The following is a 22723-nucleotide window of genomic DNA, read 5'->3' as shown; positions in this document are numbered from 1 at the left end:
GTGGTGAGAGAAGCTGCAGGCTAGTAGTGATGACTTATTGTGGGTGAAAAGTGAGACCTCTGGGTTCAGATTCAAGGGCATCCAAGTGCAACAGAGGAAAAGTTCAGTATTCATCAAGGTGAAAATTGAAATGTTCGTAATGTTATTGATTTTAAGTATGTTGAGTTTTGAAAATGTGGTAAACCATCTATGTATGCAGTGGTGCTAGAAATCAGAACTTTAACAATCTTACGTTTTAGAGTAGTAGTCTACACATTTTTTATTGTGTCTAACAACAAATACTGCAAAATTTTAATATGTGATGTGTTGAGAATATCTGACAAATTATTTAATAGCTTCTTAACTAACTCCACACTGCCTATTGTATGTAAAATAATCTTAAAACAAATAACTTAGAATCAAGAGATGGATTTTTATCTTGTAGAACGATGCTGCCAGCAAAGAAACCCTTTAGTAGTAGTAGAAGGCACTAATAGAAATACAGACACCCCCACACTTATGTATGATTGACTTGTGCATGACCGTATATGTGTAGCATTGTGAAATAATTAATTTAATTCATACCAGGGAATGGAGGGAGAGAGCTGGAGAATCCTTGTGGCTCATGAAGACACGCTTCGAGGAGCCTGAAGAGGACTTAAGTGAGGGCGGAGAAGAGACTGGAGGCACAGCAGGGTTTTATTTAGGGTGCTTAGCCTCATCTAACAGCTGATATGTGTGGTAGCATAGCAGCGGCTGCTGCTTTTCCGCATGTCCTCCGGCCTCCTGCTGACCCCAGAGCTTGAGTTCCAGTTGTGGATATTTTGGGTACAGTATTTTTGATCTGGACTGGAGAGGGAATGGCAGAGAGGGCATTTAAAGGGTGTTTAGATGGCACTCCCTACTTATGTGATTTTCACTGATGTGCATGGGGGGCAGGAACATAATGTAAGTGGGGAGTTGCCTGTATAACAACGTTCAACATTTCAAATCTGTAATAAATGAATATACATCTAGCTATTAGATCCAAGCAAAGTCGTGTGTTTCTATACCTGATCACACTAAGTGTTTTTCTTGGCAACCTTAGCCCTACATCTGCAGAACTTATGAACATCCAGAAAAGCTGTTTGTTTTGACTTGTGTAGAGTATTTCGCCGGGTTCTTTAGATAAAAAAGGCATTTCAGATGACTAAGGGAGGAAGATAATAGGGTTTTCCAGGACCGGAGGAGGAGTGAGGCATGGAGGCGGAAAGCATGCATGTTCTGTGTGCTTGTGCATGTGGGATATGTGTAAACACAGGGCAGAGGGTAGGGCCAATATACACATGAGTGCTAGAACATTTTGGATAATTTATCAGTACTGTACGACTCTTTACATCTTTAGAGGTTGAAATGAAACACTTATGAGCATTAAAATGTGAGAGTAGATTGCTTCCAAATTGGCTTATGCAGACTTAAATGTATCTCAAATAAAGCAGAAATTTTGTTTCCTAACGGTGTAGGTGAATTGATATAATGCATTTAACAATAGTCTTCGGTGATAATCCATGTGTAGTTTGATCTCATGAATGAGCAACACACATTTTTTGTTTTGTTTTGTGATCTTTGCATCTCTGTCCATGCCCAACAGGTTTGCTAGGAATGGACTGTGAGGTGAAGAAGCACTTAGTCTTGAATTCATTCAAGAAGACCAGATCTTACAATGCTGTAAGATGACTGCAGGAAAATATTTCAGTTGGATCTAGTTCTGCTCAGCAACATTCAGCTTGTGCTGGATGAAGGGGGTCGGGGAGACAATTTTTATCAACGCTTAATCCTTCTGCAGCCCGTTGCGCCTCAGGAAAAGTGCCCCAGAAGGTTGGGGGACTGCTGGAGCAGCATGAGAGGCAATGTAAGGGACTGCAGGAGAAAGGAGGAAATGTCATCACCTTCTCTCTTCCTCCTCCAGTGGGGAGACTTTGCTGAATCTTGGTGCCTTCTGTGAGTGGAAGAGCTCTTCCATTGTGGAATGGGCCAATCTGCTTCCAACCTATCAGGTTGAAAATAAGTTGTGCAACTCTGTTGTATTTATCTCGTAGCTTGTATCTTGAATGGAATAATATTATTTATAATTTGAAATGTTGTTGTAAATATATTGCCCAAAGTGTTGGTTGACGTCTTTTAGGGAGACTTAAATTACAAGGACTGTCATTAAACCAACGGCTGTTATTGATAGGTGTGTCCATAAAAACTTGACATTATTGAAAACCCAATTCATGGGTGGGTGCTGTTTTCCAGTGTTCATAAGTCATTAAAATTTAGCACATGCCATCTTAAGACTAGTCCTCATGTGTGATATCATTTGCTTAAGCTGCCCAGTAGAGTGGGGTGAAAAGAAGACCCAAACTATTTTTCTACTTTTGAAAAGTGTGTGTTTATTGATTTTTAACTATTTTTTTTAAAAAAGATTAGATGGCATTTTAGTGTGTTGGAGCAATATAATTGGGGTAATGCTAAATGACACTGACCTCATTTCCTAGAGAACAATGAAAATTAGTAGTTTCACATTTTATTAGGCTGATATTCCAGATGTAGTGTATATTTAATTAAGTGTAGTTTCCTTTTGGATATGGTATGTGTATCTGTTTTTTGTCGCAAATTCTTTCTAGTTTTACAGTTTTCCACATGTTTTCTTTCACCATTTATGTTTTTTTTCAAAGCAGAGCTATGAGGGCTTAAATCACTTTAGTATGCAGCAAAACAGTTCTCATTCAAACAATAAACGCCATTTTAAAAAGCCCTTAGATCTTCTGTCACTTCATAAATACAAATGTATAAAAACAGTATGCAGTTGTAGTGCCCACCTGCTAATTAAATGCAGATTTCCTCAAACTAGTTTTAAAATCTGCTTTATTTGTTTCAACTCTGTCTCTGTTTGGATTACATATGGCTCTTGTGAAACTAATTATGCTTATGGAGCAGCTGTTAAATTTAGTGCAAGTCATTTTATCCAATATTTTACATTTTAATTGATTACCTGTGAAGAAATTAGCAAATTAGCACTTATTGTGCAGTAACTGAATAGTCTTTTATAGATATTTTCAGGGTTTTCAGGGGGTTTTTAAAAAAGCAAGTGGGCAAAGTGCTGAAGGAATAAAGACATTGCTTAGGAGTTAGACAGGAAATATTTTGGTGAACTCTTATTATCTGGTGTGAAATTCCGGGATGCTGAGTGATGCCAAGCATCTGTGTGTGTTCTGTAAGTTAGACATAAAAAGATTGGAAAGAAATGGCTTTTTCATAGGATTTTTGTAGCATATGGGCTTATCTGGATCTAAGAAGTCTTTGAAGATCTTTGAACTTGACTAAATGACTTAACCTTTGGCATGATGGGTGTGTGCTATGGTGCTCTGAAAGCTTTTTCCCCTTTTTTTGGAGGGGCCAGGTCTGGTAGCCCATTTTCCATGTTAATTTCTTCTACACCATCACTTCCTTTTTTGTCTTCCTTTCTGTGATAAAACTACTTTGTCATTCGATTGTAACTATGAAAATATACGTAATAGAATCTTGTTAAAAATTCAGGATGCTATCTTTAATAAATTATATGTGGAGACTCATTGAAATCAACATAGGAATAAGCATACCCCACTTTCATTTCAAGGTAAATTCTCATCTCTCCTTAGCTCTTAGCCCTATGTTATTTTTCCTCCTAGTAAAAAGGAGAGATCTCAGTAGAAATGGGATTCAGTAGATGTAGGACAACCAATGATGTCGCCTGCTCTGTTACAGATTTGGCGCAAGCAGCAGGATCCCTGGGGCTGTCTCAGCTGGGAAGGGGGAACCTTCCCAATCCCCAGCTGAGCTGTGCAAACAAGCTGTGTTGTCCCAGCCCGTGGCTGAGACCTGGGGAAGTTTCACCAGGTGCTTTGTGGGCAGAGGCCAGTGCAGCTTGTTTTTTCAATATTGCGGTATATTGCCAAACCACGATGTTAGGCTGGTGAAACACCGCCATGTTGAAAAACTGATATTGCCCAGACCTACTCCTCCCCATTTCATCTTCACAACAACCCTTTGAGGTAGGCTAGGCTAAAGTATGGTGATTGGCCATGGTCACCCAGTGAGCTTCATGGCTGAGGGGAGATTTGAATCCCAGGTCATAGTCCAACACTCTAACCATTGTGAATCAGAATTTTACAGCACCAAATGCTTCTGCAGCATGAGTCCCAAGTGCCTCAAACTGGACTAGCGAATCCATGCCTCATGGGATTATAGCATGGTTTTAGAGACCAGTATCTCACAACCTGAACTGTGCTGGCATTGGCTAACATAATGTATAATAGGGCGGGGAACATTTTGCAACATGAGCAGCCTCCTGGAGTGTGCTTATGGCAGTGGTGGGTGCAGCTGGAGGCAAAGGTAGATGTGGATACAAACAAAAATGAGTGTAACAAAGGACACAACTCTTCCCTTTGTACAGCAAGCTTGTATTCTAGCCACACTAAAGCCAGGAAATTCTGTGCATACCCTCTCGCACAACTATCCTTCCAGGCATCATCACAGTTTCAGAACACCTTCCAAGCCTTCAAATCCCTCAAGGGAGCGTTTGGAGTCGGGCCAGTGAGAAGTGTAGCCTGGTCAGGGTATTTGTGGCCTAGGCAGAATCCTTGAGGCCTGGATGGTCACACTTGGCTGCCAGGCCTGTTTCCCTATCCTTGCTGTATAAAGTGGACACTTGTCGCATACCCTCCAACATTTCACCGATGAAAATAGGACATTCTATTCCATAATGATTCTTTTACTATTTATACCCTACATACCTTATTGGTTTGCCCCAGCACTCTTGGCAACTGTGGTTTGTAAAAAAACAACAACTACAGTTTGTTAACAAACCAGGATTTGGACAAAATGGGAAAGTGCAGTTTGTGATACACTCCAGATGTAGACTTTAGATCTCATTGTCTTGTGTATGAAAAAGCAAGAAAGGGAAGAGTCTTTAGGTCTAAGACTTACTCTTGCACATTCATTCTTACAGCACTATACCATGATTTTATAGCTTGTACCCTAAGGGAAAAAGTTATCTTTCTAAGTTTTGTATGTGGAAGCTTTATCGGTAAGAAGCAGCACTTGAAATGTTTCCAGAAAATTTTGGGGAACTGTGAACCTGGTATACTGGTGGGAAAACCTCCTAGTGGCTTAAAGTGAACCATGCAACATCTTCCAATAAAGACAATGCCACATTGAGTGGATTATAGAAGCCTGGTTCTAAACTGATTTAGAATCTGCAACATCAGCATTTTTCACTAAAGCTATAGTTGTATGGAATGGCAGTTCATTGAATTCATTGCAGAACATTCCTCATCATCTGTTTGAAAGGATCTAAGGCAACTGTCGGTGGTTGCTGCTTCATTAAGACCACCATTCTGTTTAAGAAATTTTAATCAATCCTCAGGTTTTAGTAGATTAAATGAGTGTATTGCATTACATTTGTATATGCTTAAAATCAGGATTTCTAATAGGAAGCATACAGGGTTTTATATCTGCACTGTGAAATCGAGGGTTTTTTAAAAAGTTTGTACAAAATAAAAGATTAAAGTGCGATTGTCACCATCTCTTCTCATTTCTTCCTAGCAGCTAGTGTTCTGCTTTATACTGCCTGTGCTCATGGAGAATAACTTAAGAGCTCCATTAAAATGTAATGCAAAAAATGGTTTAGCATTATGAACAGCCTTGAAATCACATGCTTCCTCCTTCTACCCCCACATAGGTTGCAATAAAATACTTGCATTCCTGATGCAGCAACAAGCCATATTTTGCTGTTTTGCTCTGAAGTGGAAAAGTGTGATATGTGTAAACCATAGTTTGTTTATTTAAATATTTTTAAGACCCCTTTCAGGGTAAAACGCCCTCACAAGGTAGTTTTTTGCAGGAGTCTAGCATTCCTGAAAATACAGTAATTGCAATTAAGCCCAGTAGCTTTTTAAAAAACCAGCAGTGATGGGGCCATATGTATCTTCCTGGGAAGAGAGTTCCAAAGGTGTGGGTCCATCACTGGAAGAAACAAACAAACCCACTTTGCTTACTGTTCAACCTTATAGGTCCCACTCCAGACCTCAACAACGGTCTTACAGCCGAAGCAGTGAAAGGACCAGTCACAGAAGAACACGCAGCAGATCTCGTGATAAAGAAAGACGTAAAGGCAGAGATAAAGAGAAGACAAGAGAGAAGGAGCGGGCTAGAGGAAAAGAAAAGGACCAGCATTATACCCAAAGTGGGTAAGTAACAAAGGAAATTAATTAATGAAATAGTGAGATAATTCGAATATCATAGTATTATTTTTCCCCTTGGTTTTAAGTAATTTATTTTAGAAATATTTAATATGTCGTGATCTTATATAGATCCCAGTGGTCCTTCTCTTCTGCCCTCATATGCAGGCTACTAATCAGGTCAGCAGTTACCAGTATTTAACATCAGCATATCTGCAGGAACTAGTAGTCACAGGCATCGGCCCAGTTCACATGTCATAGTTTAAAACAAATTAAGGTTTAATGTGAATGAGCAGTAAGTTGGTGCACATTGCTGAAAATGTCTTGCTCCACTCCACTGCTCTTACTGCTGTTGTGTTGTGGAAAGGCAAGCCTGGCATGCTGTGTCATATTAACTCAGGCTCATGGTTTGTTACAAACAAACAAACAAACAAACAAACAAACAAAGAGCTGTAAAATAAGAATAAACATTGGTTTCCATTTGTGAGTTTTTTGGAGGACACAAACCTGCTCCTGGATTTGGAGAACACAAGCCATACTCTAACCTGTGTCTGTAGCGGAGGAGCACTATGGGAACTTTTGATCACCGTACAGTAGCAGGCTGCTTTTTTTTACATTAAACCATAGTATTTAAACTATAGTATTTTGAACTATGGTTTATGTGATGTGCAAGCAAGGCCATTGATTAGGACCTTGTTTTTCCTGTTTCTACCACCATGTTAGCATGTGTCTTTCACTATCTGTAGCAATTGTTTCTGCTGTGTATGTGGCAATACTGAGTCATAATAATAAAAATATTTCTGTAGCACTTCAGAGTGTGCAAAGAGCTTCATATGCATGATCTCAGTAATATTTTCAACAATGTTGTAAGCTAAGCAAGCATTACTAATTTTATTTTGCTGCAGATAGCATACAAAATGATTTAGGAGTAAAAATATATTATGAGCATAAGTTCAGCATCTTGGATCCTGTCCTTCCTTCTTTGCTTGACATAAAATTCACGTTCACAGATCCAGAGTTTAAAGAAACAGAGGACTAAAATAATATGTCTGGATGAAGTGATGGGATGGATTAGGGCCAATAAACTAAAACTGAATCATGGCAAAATAGGTCTGTGAGTGAGTTGTCCTCAAGTTTGGGAACTGGAAAGTTTATCTGTTTTAGGTGGAGTTGCACACTCTCTGAAGGAATGGGTATGCAGTCACTGGGGAACCAGATGGCCTTAGTGGTTTGGAGCACCTTTTACTAGGTTCAGCTGGTATGGCTTTAACTGTTTAGCTACAGTGACTCACACATTGGTAACTTCTAGGCTGAACTATGGCAATATGCTCTCTGGGGCTGCTGATAAGGTTAGTTTGAAAACTGCAGCTGGTGCAAAATGTGGGGACTAGGTTGCTTAGTGGCGCACTCTGCCACACACAGGTAACTTGTGTGCTAGAAGAATTGCACTGGCTGCCTGTTTGCTCCTGAGCCAAGTTATAAACGTCTTGTTAGGGATTTACAAGCTCTAAACAGCTTGAAACTAGGCAATCTGATAGAACACTTCTTTTGGTACAGACCTGCCTGTTTGCTAAGATCGTCAGAGGAGGCCCTATTATCCATAAGACATCTGGCAGAAATCCATCTCACAACAACTTGGAAGAGGGCTTCCATTAGGGTGGCTCTCCCTTAATGGAGTGATCTTGCTTCAGATATGCAGCACTGCATCAGGCACCAACAGCGTCAATCTTTTTCAACCAGTTAAAAATACACCTGAATACTGACTTTAACCAACCTCTGGATATCATATACAGTGGTACCTCAGGTTACATATGCTTCAGGTTACATACACTTCAGGTTACAGACTCCGCTAACCCAGAAATAGTGCTTCAGGTTAAGAACTTTGCTTCAGAATGAGAACAGAAATCATCCTCTGGCAGTGCGGCGGCAGCAGGAGGCCCCATTAGCTAAAGTGGTGCTTCAGGTTAAGAGCAGTTTCAGGTTAAGTACGGACCTCCAGAACTAATTAAGTACTTAACCTGAGGTTCCACTGTATCTATCTACCTATATCAATATATATATATATATATATATATATATATATATATATATATATATATATATATATATATATATATCAATATATCTATATCTATCTATCTATCATTTATCTATCTATCATTTATCTATCTATCATTTATCTATCTATCTATATCTATAGTGTAGAATGATGTCTAAGCAAATCTGGACCATGGAATAATTCACATTGGTCAGAAGAAGTTGAATCTGTTTTAATATCTTTTAAGAAAAGGTGAGATCTGGTATGTAAGTTTGCCGGTCACAGAAAGATGCTATTTTATTGCTGCTGAACTTGCCAGTGTTGGCGTACCTAGATATTCCACGGTGTTCGTGTTCCCAGTGTTTGTCCAAACGGGCTTTTTTTAAGTGTTATCTGGAGTGCTTTTCTTCAAGGCTTGTTACATCTGTGCTGTATGCTTTGACAAGTGTTTGTCCAGTGATGTCAGAAATGGTGGTGTTGGTGTTGAGGAGCATAAGATAAACACTGGATATGAAGTGAGTTGTAGACAGATGGTTGCTTTCCAAGGATGTGGCCTTTGAAGTGAAATGTTGTAGCTGTGTTAGGTTAGAAGCTTTGTCAGTGAAACAAAGGTTTACAGCAGTATAAAAAGCTTGTTAAGTGGGCATCAGCCTCAGGCTGGATACACCATATAGTTTTCTAGAGATGCTGGAACCAGACCCTTCAGCAGTCCTGGAAGCCAACTCTGTCTCTATGTCTACACTGGCAGCATAGTCAGAGAACCTAATAAAGTCTCCACAACACCAGGGGCATGTTTATTCCCCTGTTTCATTAACAAAAACTTGTTAATAAAATAACCAAACTTGAATCATTTAGTTTTTTGTAACATTAAAAATAGCTTAAATGTAAGAAGATTATTCTTAGACGATGGTATTGGAGGTAGGCTCATGAGTAGGGATATGCTTATTCAATTCAAGTTCTTTTCTACTTTGGTTCCCTCTTTTGCCTGTTTAATCTCATTTCTACATAAATGTGCAAAAAACAAAAACAAAAAACAAACGACAACAAAACAATACCCTGCACCAAACCCCACCATTTTATCCACTTTGAATTTGATAAGGTGATCCTTCTTTTAACTTCTCTTTTTTAAACGTGTTTTGCTAGCCACTTGGAATAGCAAAAAGGACATCTATTTTACACAACCCACACACTTTGAAAATGGTGCTGAAATTGCCTCTTGAACTCCAGGAGTAATGGGATGTGATGATGTCACCTCACCAACCTCTGAAATGCTTTGTATATGGAAAAAATGAAGGCTGATTCAAGCAGCTAGAAAGACGTGGTTTTTGGGGTTTTAAAAGAAAAAAATGTTAAAGGCGGCCCACGAACCACCTTGTCAAATTCTAAATAGCAGTTCAAAGTGTGGGGCAATTGCCACAATATATTTTGATCTACACAATGATCCAGAAGGTGTGGATCTGGTCAGTTCTTTTCCAGATACGGAGCAGATGGATTACTTAACCATCCTTGGCAAAAGCCGTCATTCTTATTTGCTACAAAAGTGTGCTGTAAGTGTTGTTTTCTTTTCTTGAGGCAGTTGGTTGCTTCACACTACAATTTGCAGCATAGCAGCAATGTTATGTCTGACTGTGTAATTGGAACACAACTATGATGATTTATTGAAGCAAACAGTGTTTCTTTGCATGGCCCAAATCTAACCAGATGTTTTTAGTTTGCAAAAAAGAAAAAAAGAGTACTTTAATAGATCTTTCCTGTTCACCATTCACAAAATGGGGTATTTTCTTCAGACAAAATTCATGTACCAGGTTTCTGACAAGGACTAAACTGAGCATAGCTGTTAACCGTCCCTTATTTGGCGGGAAACTCCCTTATCCCAGCGCCGTGTCCCGCTGCTGTCCTGGATTGATGATGTCCCATAAATTTCCCGGGTTTCAAAGGAAGCAGCTCCTCTCCCTCCCTCTCTGAGTCTGGCTCAGCCTCTCCAACCCTTTTTCTCGCCGCCGCTGGCAGCAACAACTACACCCCGCAGCCGCCCACTGCTCTGCAGCATCCGTCTCCCCCACAAGCCCGGGACTACCGGGCAACACCCCCCCCCGGCCCGAGCTCCCTTGTCTTCCTCCTCTTCGTCATTGTCGCCTCCTTTCTCCAACGGCAACAGAGGCGGCAGCAGCAGCAAAAGCGCTGCCGCCGTCCCCGGCCCAAACACATCACCCCGCCAGTTTCCAGAATCCCCGAGTCCCTTCACGTCCGGGAATGGTGGTGGCTCAGTGAGAATCCTCCCCCGCCTCCTCTCCTCTCAGCGACAGGATCAAACCAAGCCCGCCCTGCAACAGCAGTCCGGTGTCCTCCCTGCCCTCTCGCCTCGCCTCTCCCGGCAGGGCTGCAGCTGTCCTCGGCTCGGCGGTGGAGCTGGAGAGACCGTCCCCTTCCTCCCTCCCTCCCTAGGAAGTATGGTGGGGAGAGATGAGCGAGCGAGGAAGAAGCGAGAGGCGGAGGGCACGGCGAAAGGAAGGCTTGCGGGGAATGAGGGGAGCTGGGCAGCCCCCAATTCATGCTGGGAACCTGCTGGTTGTCTAAAATCCCTTATTTTGGCTGGTGATCCCTTATTTTCAAATCTGTAAGTTGACAGCTATGAAACTGAGCTAGGTATATGTCTTTTAGTTTCATGTTATTTTGCACCTGGTGATAACTACTGAGTCATTGAATGTACTTTGGTGCATTTAGGTTACTCCTAGTATTGATACTGCCTAAGTGAGCACATTGTTCTGCCACAGAGCTATGACTCCTTGACCCAACTGTAGGAGTTACATCAGTGGCATTTGATCTTGTTGGAAGTTGCTGAAAAGAATAACCTGTTTAGAAGTGATAGGGGATAGATGCTATAACAGCATGAGTATATTATCACTCATACAGTCTGGGGTACCATGATTTTCTGTTCTATGCAATATTCATATTATCTTGGTAAAATAGAGCAATTTACAACATTGGTCTCTCTCCCTCAGAGATCATCTTGTATATGTAGGGCTTTGAAAATAAGGTTTTCATACTGTTTAGAAACACTTCAAATATTAATAAGCTACTGAATGAAATTTGACAGGAGGTTCTTGATGTAATTCATACCTCCTATACCTTTTAACATGGAATATAGTTTTCATTTAATCAGACGATGATCAAAGAATGCCTGCATAGGGAATATGGATCTAAGAAACTTTTGTTATACAGCTATTTGTCATTTTGAAGATTTAGCTTGCTAACAGCAACATGTTACTGTTATTTAGTGCCAGTTTCTATCCCTATTTGGATAAGAAAGGGATACTCACATGCCTTAAGCTCTTTTTATGCTACTGAAAGTTGTTACCTTTTGGGATAACTAGCAGGTGTGAGGCAGAAAAGTGGGTAAATGATTAACCAAACTGTATATACTGTTCCTTAAGCCACGGAATACTCTAAGAAAGTCTGTTCTGTTTTGGTGTTCACTTCAACTGAAATATTATAACTCAATAGCTGGTGGTAATAAATACTTGAATTACTTAAAATGAATGTCATAGTAGTAGCACCAGAAGGCAAGTTCTCATCAGACTAGGTTTTCTGACAGAGGTTAGGATGGTACCTGGATGTTGATATTTTAGCATGTTCTACACGATGAAGAACTGCAGGATTTTCTGGAAGTTTCGTCTCTGGGATTCTTGTATTGTGGACTCAACAGGAAGAAATGTTTGAAACTACGGTGTTCAGTGCTAGCATTTAATAATGAGATGACCCTCTCTCTTACTTTTCCTATATCTAAACCTCCTTGCCAAACTTTTTATTGTACATAAGAGTTGTAAGTTGGAGTCATGATGAATGTCACTTGTTGCTTGTATTATCTGCTTAATGCTTGCACCATCAAGGGGGGTGGGAGGGAAGATTTTTGGGATCCTTTGTATTTTAAAAGAACCATGAAACCCACTAATGGGAAGCCAGTGTGAATAGTAACTTGGGGGGCAGACACACTTACAATTCAGGAATGGACATGTTTGAGTATCTTTTTTTGGTGTATGCCCTATGAAGGACTTCCAAAGAAAAAGTGTTTTGGCTAACATTTTTCAGTTGAAATTAGCTCATTTTTATAGCTGGATTTTCTGTATAACTAATGCCCTTATCTAGTGACTTTTGCTGGCCACAACTTTATAAATAAATGCCTGTTGATGGGCTTTTAGCACTTGGCAGAAAACATGAGACAATAAACAAGGAAACCTGGACTATTCTTAGTTTGACAGCAGTCAGACACTCTTGGAGCTTGTCATATTTTTCTTACCTCTTAGTACTTTATGCAGCAGGAAGTCATTTATGCTAATTTTGCCTGATTTGCATATAGGTTATAAGAGTTCTGTGGTAGAAAGCATGTTCAGAACTCCTTTTAAGTGCCTCTTTAGATCAAAGTGGGTCTGTGTGATAGCTGTTGTCTGACACCAAGCTGTGTGGTGTTGTTTTCATTAAACATTTATCATACTTCCAGTGTGACAGCAGGCAACTCTGTGCTTGAGCAACATGTTTCTATGCAAAATTTATTGAAAAAGATGAGACATTGTAAAGAGATGTTGTTGTCTTTCACAAGTGGCGAAGGCTAAATGTTTCACTGGATGAAGTATACTTTCACTGGATGAAGTGTTACCTTGAAGCAGCAGCAGTGGCAGCATTGTTTGCTTAATTATAGACTTGTTTTCTTGGTTTTTTATTTCCTGTTTGGTTTTTGCATGTAATACTTTAAAGTAAACTTTTAAATTTTGTTTGAGGTTTCTTTTATAGTCTTCTACTAGCTGATAACTGCAGTGTGTTAACAGCGTCAACTTATTTCAAATTAAATAATTCAACCCATTCGTTACAGGATACAGATTTTAATGTCTAGTGAACACTTCTGTAAAAGGATGCATATTGGGACAAAACTCCTAACTTCACAAATACACCAATGGAGTCTGGCGATTACTGACCAGGAAAGAGATCTTGGAGTCATGGTGAATAGCTTGATGAATCCTCTCCCCCCCCCCCCCCAGTGTGCAGCAATTAAGAAGAAGGCAAATTCTAGGTTAGGGATCACTAGGAAAAGGACTGAAAAGAAAACTGCCAGTATCTTAATGCTAGTATACATATTCCTGGTGTGACTGTAAGTGTACAGTTCTGGTGACTGCATCTTAAAAAGGATATTGCAGAGCTGGAAAAAGTTTAGAAAGTGGAACCCAAAATTTTCCAAGGGTCTGAAGCAACTTGCCTAAGAAGAAAGGCTACAACGTTTGGGACTTTTTGGTTTAGAAAAATGACAAGCAATGGGACATTGTAGAGGTGCATGAAATTATTAATGGTGTGGAGAAAGTGAACAGAGGGGTGTTTTCTGCCTGTCCCATAATACTAGAACTAAATGCCATTCTGTGAATATGTCTGTTGGAAGATTCAGGACAGATGGAAGGAAGTGCTTCTTCAGAATGTAAGCTCATTGCTAAACTCTGGAATTTGATGGCCACAGATTTGGGTGACTTTAAAACGGAATTAGACTAATTTACAGAGAATAAGTATATCCATAGTTACACTTCATGATGGCTATGTATTACATCCAGCGTTGGAGACCATATGCCTCTAATCATCAGTTTCTGTGATGGGGCAGGGCTATTGCGATCATCTTCTGCTTATGGGCTTCCTATAGGCATCTGGTTAGCCACTGATAGAATAGAATGCTAGACAAGAGCAATATTTGGTCTGATCCAAAACATTTTTAACTACTTGTATAAAATGAAACCTGCTAAGTGTCTGCTATAAGTGGTCATGATTAAAGCCATTGCTTAAGTTGTTTATTTATTATATCAAACAATAGAGAGCAAGTATATTATTTAGGAATAGTACATGGAAAGTTGCCATTCTGCACAAGTATTAAAAAGCAAAAACTGTGATAATGGTCAAAGATTGGGACAAATAATGTGGAGCCTTATGTGTATTCTGTTTTAAAACACCCAAATATAGAATAACTAAAAAGGGAGTGGAGGGTGTATCTAGCATCACAGAACCCCCCCCCCCAATAATAGCAGCCACAGGACTTTCTCAAAATTCACAGGAACCCCCCCCCCCCAATAATAGCAGCCACAGGACTTTCTCAAAATTCAAAATGTGTCTGTTGGTCCAATAAGGTTGGTCGCCCCTTCAAATAAGGCATTGAGGGATTTCCCCACCATTAGTGCAAAAAACAACAAGAAGCAGTTTTTATCAGAATTTTAAGAAATGTTGGTCGCTCACCTCATGACAAACTAGGAGACTGAAATGTCCTGAGAAATCTGTGGAGCAACATTTCCTACAGCATTGAAAACTTTTAAACCATAGTTCTGCTGTCCTTTGGTCTCTCATGGTTGGATCTAGACTTGCAGTCAGTGGACTTTGAAAGGGTGGGGAGAAACTATATATTTGCTTATTCCACTTTCTCCTTGTATCCCCTGAAAATCTATTCCATTCTGGAGACTGAGATACGAGATGGTGAGGGCCTGCAGGAAAGGATAAGCAAAAATGGTTTCCCCTCTTCCTCTAGCAGGGAGCTTCTGCTTCATCTCAGTTCCCTTCTTGAACAAAATGAGCCCTTCAGTTTGCAAAATAGCCAACAGTTCTTACACCAAACAGTTGTTTCCAGTTTTCTAGGTTGTAAACTTTGAATAATTTGCACTGAGAGGTAGGATTGCAACTTGCAATCCAGGTCATCATGGGGCGGGGTGGATATAGTTCACTATTTCCATTTATAAGATGATAGCTGTGGCTTGTGGAGTAATCTTGAAAGTGAAGATCTGGTATGTTTCGTCTCATTGGATGATGTTACTGTATTTTTTCCCTCACTCTCTGAAGCTCAATATATCCAAAATCATTGATGGCTGGAGGTGTGCTCCTTGTGCTCTTTTTTTGGTTTTGAACTTTATCAGTTGTTGGAAAGGGCCCTTTGCTTTCTATAGTGAGCCAGAAACAGATGAGATAATGTCATGAAGGCATCTTTAACATTGCTTTGTCGTAGCTTGAATTTGGCATGGTACATCATCACAGTTAGAAATGCGAAATGTCTTTTGAAATGAGCTTTCTATCTAGATGAATTGTACTCATGACTTTTTTTCTCTGCTGTGGTAAAGAAGATAGGAAAACTGCCGGATGCCACCAATGAGTTCTCAACTTTGATTTCTCTCTCTCTTGTCAACTTAAAAGTTGACCATGAAGCCACTGGCTGTTCAGCTGTTTTACTCACATTTTAAGTCCTGTATAGCAGGTGAAACCTGTAGAATTCTCTGATCTGTTTGAAAATTTCAAATTACGTAGTTAACCTTATGGAAGAAAGATAATTGGGTCAAGTGCTACAATTGACTGCTACTTTGATTCTAAACATTTGTGCTTCCATATCTGTATTGTAATGTGCTATTACATAGATATTATAATCTGTGCTCTATATGATTTTGTTTTGGTGGTGATGAAACTTCTAAAAAATCATTTTTATTAATTTTTGCATATATTTCCCAAACAAAACTTCACATTATATCACATCATCCTCATTTTGGCTATTATAGCCTGAGACTTCCATCAATTCTGTCTAATGATTTTTCAAATTTACTATCTAATCAAGCATTTTATTATTATAATTAATTCTTTTGAACTTCATTTCCTAATTATTTCCTTCCTAAATCATTTTACAATAATTTATATAGTTCCCCTTACAAAATGTCTTGGAAACCTACAAGTGATGTTACATTAATGCAATTATCTTTCAAATAAATCAGATATTTCTTCCAAATCTTAAGGAAGTCTTGGTGTTTCTGGGTCCAGATTCTCCCAGTCAACTTTGCCAGTTCTGCATACTCCATCAGTTTTATTTGCCACTCCTCCTTTGTTGGTAATTCTTCCTGTTTCCATCGTTGTGCTAATAATATTCTCACTGCTATAGTTGCATATAAAAACAGATTTTTGTCCTGTCTATTAATTTCTGTACCTACAATGCCCAGTAAAAATGCTTCTGGTTTTTTCACAAATGCATATTTCAACATTTTCTTCATCTCATTGTATATCATTTCCCAGAAGCATTTTACTTTCTTACAGTCCCACCACATGTAATAGAAGGTACCTTATTTTTCTTTACATTTCCAACATTTATTACTTACTTTATGCATTTTAGCCAACTTTACTGGTGTTATATACCATCTATACATCATTTTCATTATGTTTTCTTTCAAAGCATTACACGCTGTAAAGTTTATACCTTCTTTCCATAGCTTTTCCCAGTCTTCTAAGTGTACATTATAACCAAAGTCTTTAGCCCAATGCATCATTACTGACTTAACCTGTTGTTGTTGTTGTTGTTGTTGTTGTTGTTGTTGTTGTTGTTGTTGTTAATATAATGCCATCCGTGTACATGGGAAAGGAGCAGATGCCTGAGGGTGTGGCCAAGAAGAATGAGAAGCAAAGACAGTCTTGAGTGTGGTGCCTCAGAAAGCAAGGGAAAATAGGGAAAAACAGAAAAGAGGGAAGCAAAAGGCTTTAAGCTGCAGAAGAGAGAGAGAGGCTGAAATTCACATTGATTTGACATAACCAATCAAATACTTGGCTGCAAGTCTCTTGACTTTCTATAAAGCTAGAATAACACTCCTTAATTATTAGCATGATGTCACATTGTTTGGTGATGTTGCACTGCAATAAATATATATTTGCTGGCAAAGGAAAGTGTTAGGCTCTAATTTCTAGATAATCTAATTCTTATGAATGCATAAGAAATGCATTAAGAATTTGGGCTACTAGAGTATAGTGTAAATGTGCATTTTTAAGATTTAATCCTGTATTCATATTGATGTATTGGAGTATTTAAATTTAATTTGTTATTTCTTGTTTTCAAAAAGAGTTGTTAACCTATTTGGAAACTTTAGAGACACGTTATATGAAACTGTTTATGGATTTGAGAATTATAGAGCTTTAAACTTCCAGCAGCATTGTTGTGTTTTCATAATACTTTAATTGGAGTTATTGTGGGATTTTATTTGACTCATTCCTTCAAGAAAAGATTTTTCCTACCTAAAAGGGGATTTTTTAAAACCCAAAGCTGCATTTTGAACCCCCCAAGTACCTTGCATTTAAAAAGCAGCTGCCTATTGTTTAAATGGACCCTTTTAATCTGTGTATGAAGAATCCAAACTGAATGATATGGAGCTGTGAAAATCCAGTTAGTGTGAGCTGTAATCTCTTTACTGGCTTTAAGTAGTTAGAGTAGCATTCAGAAACCCTCCAGATACTGAACTGCAGAGATACAGTAATCACCTAAACATGTGCCCAATATTTTGCTGTCAGGCAACTAAAGCAGAAAAGTCCTTAACAATCATTCATTGAAAGTAGTGACCTTTTTGTTGTAAGATAACACTGAATGCAATATTAAAACAGGGTTAGAACTGTGTTTCTAAAATCTTACGACTATCTGATAGTACTGCAAATTGTCTAGGCTGTTGAGAGAGAAGGGCATGCAGCCTTTTAGAAAATAAAATGTTACACTTTTGTCTTTAAATACCACCTTTACTTTTCCATCAAATGACATTCATGTCATTAAAACTGCAGATGAATAACAAAAAAACCACGGTACTTGAATAAGAATGAATATTTGCATTTGTGTACGCATGATTCTATTCACTTGCTGAATCTGGGTTGCAAGGAAATGTGAAATAATGACAATTATTTATTTGTGTTTTCACATCATTCTGTGAAAAAATGCAAGAGCCTGTTTTCATATTGAGTTTTGCAATTGATGAATAATAAACTCTTTTTAAAACACCTTTAAAGCACACTCTAAGTAAATGTTCTTTTTTTTTTAAAAAAAAGTGAACTAGACTTGCACAGTTTGTGATCCACCAGTCTCCTAGCTACTGTTTTTGCCTGCCAACCAAAATGGATTGGGAAAGAGCTTTCAGGCATCTAACTGACTGTCCACAGTATGTATATGTGGCAGGCTATGCTCAGAATGACAGGTCACGATTTGTGCATACCTCTTGTGGATTAATACCAGATCGCATCCAGATTTCAACCAGAAAAAGAAAATTTCTAACTGCGATTTTAAAAACATTTTTACAAGCAAAACAAGTATACTGATTGGTGTAAATGAAATATTTATCCTAATAAAAAGTTGAAGATTATCCATAATAGGTTGCAAATTATAATCACAAGATCTTTTCTGTAAAGTCATTTTGCATTAGAGAGTGACCTGTCTGGCTTTTATAAATGGAATAACACTGTTGGCCAAATATAGCCTATATTATGTTGGAAGATATGCAGGTGAATCAGGTCTTGATGGGATGACTGCGGATACTGGGTCTCATTATGATGGTGCCTAAGTAAGAAATGGAACACAGTGGGGCTATGGGCTTGTTACAGAGTTTTATTATTGTGTTTGAATCTTAGTTAGGTGGCCTATTTGTTAGGTGGCAAGTTGTTGCTTGAGGTTGTGGAACTATTAATACTAAGGAAAGACTGAATTTTTGAGGCCTTTGAGAGGTAACCATGATTGTTTGTAAACTGTTCTTCGCTGTAGTTGAAAGCTGTAAAGTGGGAAACTATTTCAGTTAACGCAGTGTTTCCCAACCTTTTTCCCAGTTGGGAAACACAGGTCTAACAGTTATCCTTCTGGGGGCCACATGTAGTGGGCAGGGTCATTGCAAAAACTAGATGGGACTTCTCTTATACATGTTTGTGTACACATAAGTTCTCACACATAGTAATTACTAATAACTAATACACTTAATAAGGGATGTGGGTGGCGCTGTGGGTTAAACCACACAGCCTAGGACTTGCTGATCAGAAGCTTGGCGGTTCATATCCCCGCGACGGGGTGAGCTCCCGTTGCTTGGTCCCTGCTCCTGCCAACCTAGCAGTTCGAAAGCATGCAGTAGTGCAAGTAGATAAATAGGTACCGCTCCGGCGGGAAGGTAAACGGCGTTTCCTTGCGCTGCTCTGGTTCGCCAGAAGCATCTTAGTCATGTTGGCCCCATGACCCGGAAGCTGTACACCGGCTCCCTTGGCCAATAAAGCAAGATGAGCACCGCAACCCCAGTGTCGGCCATGACTGGACCTAATGGTCAGGGGTTCCTTTACCCTTTACCTTTAATACACTTAATATAGATCTAATACCTACATGTGCACATGCAGACTCTCACCCCTAGCAGTTGCGCTTGAATATATATTTTTTTAGTTTGTTGAAGTTTAATTGCTAGAGGAGGATATTTGGCGTAGAGATTGCACCTAAGGAGGAGAAGGTTACCTTTGCTCTTCAGCCATGGCTGCTACCAAAAATTGTCCTCTTTTGTGGCAATTATGCTGGAAAACAGCCTTCCATTGATTGTAGGTGGAGGGGTCTTTGTAAAAACTCCTGGAGCATTTGGAGCAAGTTTTCCCAAACTTGGATCCTTGAAACTTATTAAACTACAACCCCCATCACCCCCAGCTAGGATGATCATCTTTGATCAGGGATGATGGGAGCAACCAAAGTTGGGGAAACTTGGCTTAGAGGATGATGATGTGGTGATGCCACAAGACTCTTCTTGTTCTTGCTGCAGCAGACTAATGTGGCTATTAAAAGTTGCCATTACGGGTGAAGTTACAGGCGAGTATCTAAAGAAGTATATGGTTAAGCAGAAGAGAGACACCCTCTGCAACCAGAACTTTTGCTTCATTTTTGACTGAAAAGAGACCAGCCAGGGTTTACTGCTCAATGTGGTTTACAAGATTTTATTAAAAAAGCAATTAAAACAACAACAACAATTTGAAACAATCACAAATGAGATGAGAGAGACTACCAGATAAGCCCATCAACTAATAAGCCAGAAAGATTGCAGTTAATAACTCAGCATCAAAGGCCTGCTGGAAACAAAGGTTTTTATATAGTGGCAGAAGATCATTGGAGAGGCCCCTCTTGGCAGTGAGTTCCAGTCAAGATGTGGCTGCAGAAAAGTCCTTCTGCATCCCAACCAATTTACATTTTGACTGGACAATGAAGAGAGCCTCTTTAAATATTAATTTACAGGTTTGTATGAAAGAAAGCAGTCCTCAATCATCCTGGTCCAAAGTCATGTAGAGGTTTGTAGGTCATAACGGACCATAGGGTGAACTGACCACCACCTAGATAGCCAAGTAGAAAGTGCTGGGAAGGAGTCAGTTGTGGTGGTGCATATTGGTACCAGTCACACGGAGAAGTGTAGCTGTGGTCCTAGGAGCAGAATTTAGATTGCTAGGATGTTGAAAGGAAGGACCTCCACAGTAGCTTCCTCTGAAATATACTGGTCCCATGTGCAGAGTCAGTTAGACAGGGTTATTATGTAAAATTGGGTGATTATGCAAAATTGCAGATTTATATAATTTAATTTGAATGCAGAATTTGATTTTATGTAGCGCACAGATTATGAACGGCTTTATTTTTATATCGGTCTATCTAAATGAATTGGTTAAGTTTTAAATTTCTGGACTGATAGGAGATGTGATTGTGCTTTACAAACATATATTCTGAAATACACCCATTTTGCTTACAAAAAGTTGTAAGATACACAAAGGGAAAATGATTTCATTTAGTTTCAATTAATGTTTTCAGTTAATTGAAAGTAGGCCATTGTGGGTGCAGCCCTTAGTTTAAGCATAATGTTTTCTGCAATTCATGATGTTCACTCTGCTTTGTGTATAAAACTGCCTGATACTTTTTTCTTGGACTTTTATGTAATGTGGTACAAATATTACTAACATGATCACACTTTTATATCTTATTAGCTTTTCTATTAAGCATAACAAAATGAAGAATGGCTATAATTTTGTTTAAATATTAGGATTGTATCTTAAATGCTTGAGATAAGAGGAGTTGTAAATTAAATGTTATTATATTTCTACCATAGACTTTTCCTATCCATGCTTATTTTAGTAATATGATTTTACTGAGGCTAGGTTTTAGTTATATTTTAAAAACATATCCTTGAAACAAGTTAAACCTTGGTTATAAAAATCAAAGGAGATGGTGGTAATCTGGGGGAAAAAACACCATTGCCTGATATTTCTTTTTGATAACCAATTTAAGATAGGCATAATTTGGCTGACATCACCTTGAATTTCCATCTGTGTTACCCTGATGCTCTTAAGCATCCTTCATGTACCTACTGCTCTGGGCTATTTTCACTTAGCACATATAGAGGCTGTGACTATCTTAAAGTGTAGATGATATGAATAACAATTGTTTGAAGATCTTACCCTCTATCTCCCTGGATAACCTATCGTCTACAAAGGATAAATAAGTGGCAGATAGCTTTTGTCATCCCTTATCCGAGCTCTACACTTGTAAGGAAGAGCAGGGATAATCACCTAAATCTAATTATGGGTTAAAAGAGGCCATGACTGTGATGTGGCAGTGAGACACCTTACTGTATCAATCCTGTTTGCATTAGAAAAATAAGGTTGTCATATTGATTATTCAAATTAGCTTGCATTGGCCATGGCTCAGTGGCTTATATCGCAGCTGAAGCACATGAAGAGCCCAGCTTTTCACAGAAGACCTATGCCTATAGCATATATTATTTGGTATCATGTTTGCTAATTTAAGGGTTTTAAAAAAGAAGAGTTAGAGAGTTTTTATCTCAGGGTTTAATGTACCATCAGAAACTGCACATGTGTGATTTGAAGAATTAAAAAAAAAAGGTTTGCCAAAATAAGGCAAGAAGTAGCACTGAAGTTAATAATTCTTAAATCATTCTGCTCTAATTGTGTAGTGTGAATATAGTTAGTTATGAAACAGTATTTTTTTTTTTAAAAAAAGTATGTATTACTGTGGGGGTAAAAAAGATCTCAGCAGCTTTTCAACAACTGGTGTAGCCTGGTGGCTAAAAGACTTGAGTTATGAATCCTGAAGTCTCCAGTTTGAATTTTGCCTCTGCCATAAACTCACTAGGTGGCTGTAAGCAAGCCACTGTCTCATAGCGCCACCTCCCCAATCTCTATGTGGATAAGAATGTTGACGAGCAGTACAGGGTTGTTGTAAGGATACAAAAACATGGCGTGGCGCTCTGAGCTGCGTGGCGGAGGCGACGTGCGGCAGGGCGATTTCAGCAGCGCAGCATTGGTGGTAGTCTTTTTCTGGGAAAAAAAGCCCTGAGTACTGTGTCTAGTACTGGGCACCACAGTTAAAGCAGCTGGAACGTGTGCAGAGAAGGCCGACCAAGATGATTAAGGCTCTGGAAATCAAGCCTTATGAGGGAGTTGGGTATGCTTAGCCTGGAAAAGAGGAGACTGAGAGGAGATATGATAGCCACCTTCAAGTATCTAAAGGGGTGTCACGTGGAAGATGGAGCAAGCTTGTTTTCTCCTGCTCTGGAAGGTAGAACTCAAACCAATGGCTTGAAGTTACAATAAATGAGATTCTGACTAAATATCTGGTGGTAAGAGCTGTGTGACAGTGGAATAGACTCCAATGAGA

At 39.1% G+C, this 22723-nt stretch overlaps 1 protein-coding gene across 3 annotated transcripts in view; it reads left to right on the top strand.

The window, feature by feature from the left end:
- The window catches only part of RSRC1 (arginine and serine rich coiled-coil 1), a 162167-nt gene that overhangs the window by 30853 nt on the left and 108591 nt on the right, over positions 1–22723 (top strand). For all 3 annotated transcript variants that reach the window (XM_081911295.1, XM_081911296.1, XM_081911297.1), the window contains one exon: positions 6054–6230. In XM_081911295.1, the coding sequence (XP_081767421.1) occupies positions 6054–6230 (177 nt within the window). The remainder of the gene's footprint in view (positions 1–6053; positions 6231–22723) is intronic.

This window comes from Podarcis melisellensis, assembly GCF_964234715.1.
Source record: "Podarcis melisellensis genome assembly, chromosome: 5".
Lineage (NCBI taxonomy): Eukaryota > Metazoa > Chordata > Lepidosauria > Squamata > Lacertidae > Podarcis > Podarcis melisellensis.
The sequence above is the reverse complement of the archived record's forward strand: the minus strand, read 5'-3'. Positions and strand labels throughout refer to the sequence as shown.